This window comes from Mya arenaria, chromosome 8, assembly GCF_026914265.1.
Source record: "Mya arenaria isolate MELC-2E11 chromosome 8, ASM2691426v1".
Lineage (NCBI taxonomy): Eukaryota > Metazoa > Mollusca > Bivalvia > Myida > Myidae > Mya > Mya arenaria.
In genome coordinates, this window is record NC_069129.1 from 30204167 (window position 1) to 30210294 (window position 6128).

Here is a 6128-nt window from a genome sequence, read left to right on the forward strand (position 1 = left end):
TTATATCAATAAATTCAATTCTAAAACACTACATTTCTAAAATACTTTAATTAAAAAAAATACGAACTACTTTAACTGATGTACCGGCATACATCCGAGGTTGTTTTTTTTTAAAAATGGCCGAGGAGCTCCGAATGTCGATAATCGAATCGAATCGGACCGAGAATTGTATAATTGTACTGTGTTGTTTGTGGAGTTTTGTGCTTGTTTCTGAGTTGTGATTCGAATCGAATCGGACCGAGAATTGTATAATTGTACTGTGTTGTTTGTGGAGTTTTGTGCTTGTTTCTGAGTTGTGATTCGAATCGAATCGGTCCAAGAATTGTATAATTGTACTGTGTTGATTGTGGAGTTTTGTGCTTGTTTCTGTGTTGTAATTCGAATCGAATCGGACCAAGAATTGTATAATTGTACTGTGTTGTTTGTGGAGTTTTGTGCTTGTTTCTGAGTTGTGATTCGAATCGAATCGGTCCAAGAATTGTATAATTGTACTGTGTTGATTGTGGAGTTTTGTGCTTGTTTCTGTGTTGTAATTCGAATCGAATCGGACCAAGAATTGTATAATTGTACTGTGTTGTTTGTGGAGTTTTGTGCTTGTTTCTGAGTTGTGATTGTTTTTTTTTGTTTTCTTTGTCTTTGGCGTTTACCCTGTGCCATTAAACGGGGTTTAGGATTAAATGTTCGACTACAGAGCCTGTTTCTGTAGCTGTTCATATAAACATTGTAGAGGGTGGGGTGAGATATATTTTATGTATAATTTTCTCAATAACAACACTTTATAACTAATGTGCATATCAATGAATAGTGTTTTCATAGTTAAGCTCCGCCTATTGGTTACTGTGTTGACGAAAACAAAGAAAGCACTTTCCAATATGGTGAAAGAACAAACACTACAAAGGGAAGGTTTCTTATGTTTATCTTTTTATAAATAAAGGCGGTTTAACCGTGTGAGTTTCTAAAATTATAACCATGCTTCTGTAATATATTTTGTCACTTCTCGGATGAGCAGTGATGACTAGTTATGCATGAATATAAAGTCAGAAGTATGACCATTTTCTTCGACGAATCTACAAATGTCATTTCATTCCTCTATGAACACATCATAATCAACTTTCTTAGCAATATACGATTCAATGAACAGTTTGTAATGGTCTTTATCCAAATTTGTCTGTTGGACTGCGGGTACTTTCCCCATGTTGTTTATCCATGACGTCACTGCCGGAAACCTGTCAGGAGATAACTCCACTTCCGGATTATTAAAGGAGTAAGCCAGGTGAGGTATCCTCATCATGTGAGGCCAGACGTTTAAATCCACCATCTTCGGCTTGTCGCCTGTAGAATAAAAACAAACTATTAATGATTTACTGACAAATTGTAGAATATATTTCGAAATAATTAGTGTTTTCTGCTTTCATTCCCATGGTTGAGGAAATGTTAAGAACAACGCGGGATATTAGATTGAAACCGCAGCATTATGTGCTCTTAACCTAGGAAGACTGAAAGGGACTCGTTTAAATATGTTATGTCGGTATTTGTAAAATCAAAACTTTGTTAGTGTTGACTTATTCCATGAACTTTTATACACAACCAATGCTGACCCAGTTATTGACGTTAGAGTGGGGCGTTACTTGGAACTGAAATTTAAATGGTTTAAAATGCGGCAGGGGGATGGGGGTTATCCCCAGGTAAATATTAAATATTCTTTGTCCGAAATTTTGCATTGCGAGCGTATTTCATTACTTTTTTTATCCAACATTGACTTGGAAAGGAAACTTAGACGATTTCATCGGACCGGTTGCCCATCCCCCCATCCCCCACCCCCCTCCACTTCCCACACTTCACTAAATCCGCTAGCGCAAACACTTATGAATGAAACTGTATTATACTAATCTAATAATTACTCAATTTCTAATAGGGTTTCGGGCAAATAGAGCATTTTCTTTCATATTTAAGGGACACAATATTACCCTCATGTTTGATGTATTACTATCTGAAATCAATGCTTGTTAAACAAAGGAACAGTTTTCGAAAGACAGATACAGAAATGGTGCTTTTTCAACTGGAGAATTTGTGGCCACGTAGTTATTGTTTAAAAAAAATAATTTTAAACGCAAATATTTTTTAACTGTACACAAATCATATGATTTTTTGTTTTGATCATTAAAGTCAAATGACTTAAACACAATAATGCATTTAAAATAAAAATAAATAAAAATTAAATAGCTTTGTATCTAACAAGTGTAGTATAAATTATGCTCTAATTTAAACTATGGGTGATTCTTTTTTTGTGCACATTTCGAAATAAACGAAATAAATTTTTTGATGTCTGATTTTATAAAACTATCAACTATAAAACTCCAACGAGTCCCTTTAAAGATTACATAGATAACAAAATATGAATGTAATGAACACTTTCGAAATCTGTACTTTGGTTAAACTTAAGTATTGATTAAAGATAGCAGTACATCAAACGGGAGCACTAAAATAGATAACGGAACATGTATTGTGATTTGAAATACGATACGGACAATTAAATAATATATATTTTACTGAAAAATAATGGAGGTATTTCTGAGTGTCTAATGTACTTTATAATACAATAATATAATGTGTCTTTATTTATAGTAAACCCAACACTTTTGCTTGACTTAAAAAATGTCATTGTAATCATTTTAAAATAATTGAAAATAATTGCTCATGCCTATTATGGTTGTTAACATCTTTAGAGACGCAGTGTTATGTATATGTATACTATAATAGTTAAAGTATGATTGATTTTAGTCTTTATAAATAACACTTCACAATGTTACCTCCAAGGAAAGGAGTCCCTCGCTTCTTTACATCAAGTTCGAATCCATCTAAGGCAGAGAACATGTTCTCGATGTCTTCCTTGTCCTCTGTGTGGCTTAACATTACTTTGTAGAAAGCACCAATGAACTGCAATAAATAAAAGTTTCATTGAAATCTGTGCAATCATGGGTTTGTGTGAATATGTATAATATGAAAAAAATCAACAAAAAATATTAGAAACCTTCTTTCTTTACAGAGTGTTATATCAGAATCTACACACTTGTACATAGGTCCCATAATCTCAAGCAAATACCATTCATATTTCCAATTCTCACCAGACTATGAAGAGGCTATACACCAGATGATACAGTTGCAAGAAAACAAATAACATCGTTGTTTACAACACATTGAATCTAACTGACAGATGTATCACATTGTCTACGGCACATGCATCTTTCGCAGTTTTTGTGCATTTTTTTCCAAATGGCGTTGGTATATATCTCTCTTCTAAAGACTTTCACACGCTACATATACACATAATAAACTGGGGAACCATTGTGCGATTTCTTTAAACAGGTCAACTTAGTTAAGACAGCGACAAAATATTCGTTTATTCATGTGAAATGATGTATTTTCGGCGTCATATAAGCTCGTATTGACAGTTCTCAGTTTGTTTTGTGGCACTAATGTACTAGTATTTGCGGACTTGGGGACCATCTGGTGTCTAGCCCCTTTACCTTATTTCAATTCATAAGCATTATGTCAAAAACTGGTAGATGGATGTGTAATACTAAATAATACTTGTATACGGACATTCATTTAATGGCTGCGTTGGTCTTTTTCAGTGTCGGGTGGTCCATAGCATGATTTCTCTATACAGAAACTTCGTTAAACTTTGGCTACTTGGTTTGTCCCTGTAGCATCCATTGTATTATCATATTTTCATTTTTGTGGCGATTTGAAGCAACATACCTTCCCGTATTTCTCCAATAACATCCGGTCACTTGCCAGCTGGTAAGGGTCATCTGGATTCAATTTAGTTTCAGGGTACATGGCGTCAAGATAATCATTGACGATGACCGAGTCAAAAACGATCCTGTCGTCAAGTTGGATGGTTGGAACCTTGCCAATGGGAGTAATTTTCTCTAAGAACCATTCAGGTTTGTCTTGTAGATGAATGTTGACGGTTTCGTGACTGAACATATAACAAGTAGGTTTGTTATTTTTTACGTTTTATTTATGAAATATACAGTTTCTAAGACCATGTGGAATGTTCGTTAAAACGGTGTAATATGGGTACTAACTGTCACTAAGATCTTTGTATATGTACTGTTTGAGAAAAATAAGTGTGTTTTCACTTCTACTATTTATAACGATTCTAGATACATATGATTAGTGATATATGCAGCCCTTGTGGTATCGTACATGTTCATTTAAACGTATCTATAGAATGAACTCGAACCTGCATGGGTGGTATCAATATGCCACTTAAGTCACTATTTTAGTCATACATCATTGACTTCATTCACTTTATTGGTCAGTTATTGGCCAATATTGACTACCAGTCCTTGATGACGTTGTTCACAAAAACAATTACACTTTCTACAATTGGCCGTACAAATAGTGTTTCGCAGCCTTTCTTGTGTCAATCGTTTACATTGACTTTAATATAAAGCTTCCGCATTGTACATGTATTATAGCACGTGTAGCAGAAACTGTGAACTTACTAATGCCCTAGTGAAACAGCATTATCTTAATGAACTAAGCTTGTAGTAAAGACTGTGTACTCACTCAATGCCTTTGTGAAGCAGCACCATCTTTGTCCTTTGGGCGTACGGACAGCAATGCATGCTGTACAGCCGCAGCTTTCCTGGGGTTGGCTCGGGATAAGTACTCCCTGTTACAAACAACTGTACATATTTTAATAACTTGGTGGGTTAGGCTGAAACAATGCTTCCTATTCTGAAGGGGTGCTTTGGATAAGTACTCTCATTCAATTAAATAAATGTTTATGTGTTTTAATCACGATGGTGGGCTTGGTTGCTACAGTTTGCCCCCAACTCTGAAAGAATGCGACAGCAATAGGTGTATTATGTGTAGTGCTTTTGTATGTTCTTTAATGTATGGACATATATATAACACAAGATAAAATCTTTGATCTAAAATTGATCAACTTCCTCCTTCCTAAGTGTTTTCTCTGTACGTGCTATTATACTCTCATTATGTATACAAGTATTTGAAAGGCAAACAATTATTTCATTCAAAAGCTACAGGTATACAGCAGATTTATGTGATCAATAAACGATTTCATTTAAAACCTTTTCATTCAAAAGATAGAGCTGTTTTTTTTAACAAAAAATATGTACAGCATACTCATGTGATCATTAAACTGTTTCATTTAAAACTATTTCATTCAAAAGATAGAGCTGTTTTTTTTAATATGTGCAGCATACTCATGTGATCAATAAACTATTTCATTCAAAACAATTTCATTCAATAGACTGAGTTTTTTTTAAATGTCCAAGACAAGTATGTGATGTATAAACTGTTGAAATCCATATGATATACTTTCTTAGTCTGTATCGTATAATGACTTACCAGATCGAAAATGTTTTAACGTCAATGGCATTTTGATATTTGTCCTGTCGGAAAAATCCAGGTTTTATTTCTATTTTGCCCAAAATGTTGAAAGTCCAATATTATCCGATTTGTTTGCCTATTAACCAATGTTTGCAGATATATATGCGTATAAATCTAGAACATGTCACAAAATATTTATGGGTTGAAAAATAGTACACAGTACAAATATCAACGTCCTGGTTTATATTCTTAATTCTCATAAAGAGAACGAACGCAACTTTCGGATTTGAACGACTTAACGCCAACATTTAAAAAAAAATGGTTTTACGGGAGCGCCATCAGCATTTTTTCTACAAATTACTACGTGTCCTGACATTAATAAATAACGTTGCATGCGCTTTGGTGAAATGTACAAACAATGCATTTTCTACGTCATTTTTACATATGCATAATTTAAGGTTCGCAAAAAACATATAAACCATGTGTTGTCGGTCCGGATAGAAAAATATGAACCCCTGGCAGGCTGTTCGGCTAGTAACTATGCAAGCCTCGTTTCCGAATAACGCACGTGCCCCCGGGTTGGATTTCTGATCCGGACCGAAAATGCATTATAAACATTGTTTTATTTTTTTGCTGCACTAATTTCCCTTTTTATCTTTTTATTTAAACTACCATAATTCATTTCTACCCCTTATAACTTCATATGATTTTTTTTGGAATCTTTTAAAGAAATGTTTTACATTTGAATACTTCAAAAC

At 34.1% G+C, this 6128-nt stretch overlaps 1 protein-coding gene across 1 annotated transcript; it reads right to left on the reverse strand.

The window, feature by feature from the left end:
- Positions 1-900: 900 nt before the first annotated feature.
- On the reverse strand, positions 901-5547 carry LOC128243768 (pyrimidodiazepine synthase-like). Its single transcript, XM_052961703.1, has 5 exons — positions 5389-5547; positions 4582-4687; positions 3763-3985; positions 2811-2937; positions 901-1332 (listed from the first exon to the last, which is right to left on the reverse strand). Exons 1-5 carry the CDS (start codon positions 5417-5419, stop codon positions 1082-1084), a joined length of 738 nt encoding a protein of 245 aa, XP_052817663.1. The 5' UTR covers positions 5420-5547; the 3' UTR covers positions 901-1081.
- Positions 5548-6128: the final 581 nt, after the last annotated feature.

Excerpts from the sequence above, each read along its gene's own strand:
- LOC128243768 (XM_052961703.1), bottom strand. The coding sequence starts at position 5,419 with ATGCCATTGACGTTAAAACATTTTCGATCTG. Across the intron at positions 4,688-5,388 it reads GTTAAAACATTTTCGATCTG|GGAGTACTTATCCCGAGCCA; the intron begins GTAAGTCATTAT and ends TGTTTGTAACAG. Across the intron at positions 3,986-4,581 it reads CTGCTTCACAAAGGCATTGA|TCACGAAACCGTCAACATTC; the intron begins GTGAGTACACAG and ends TTATATGTTCAG.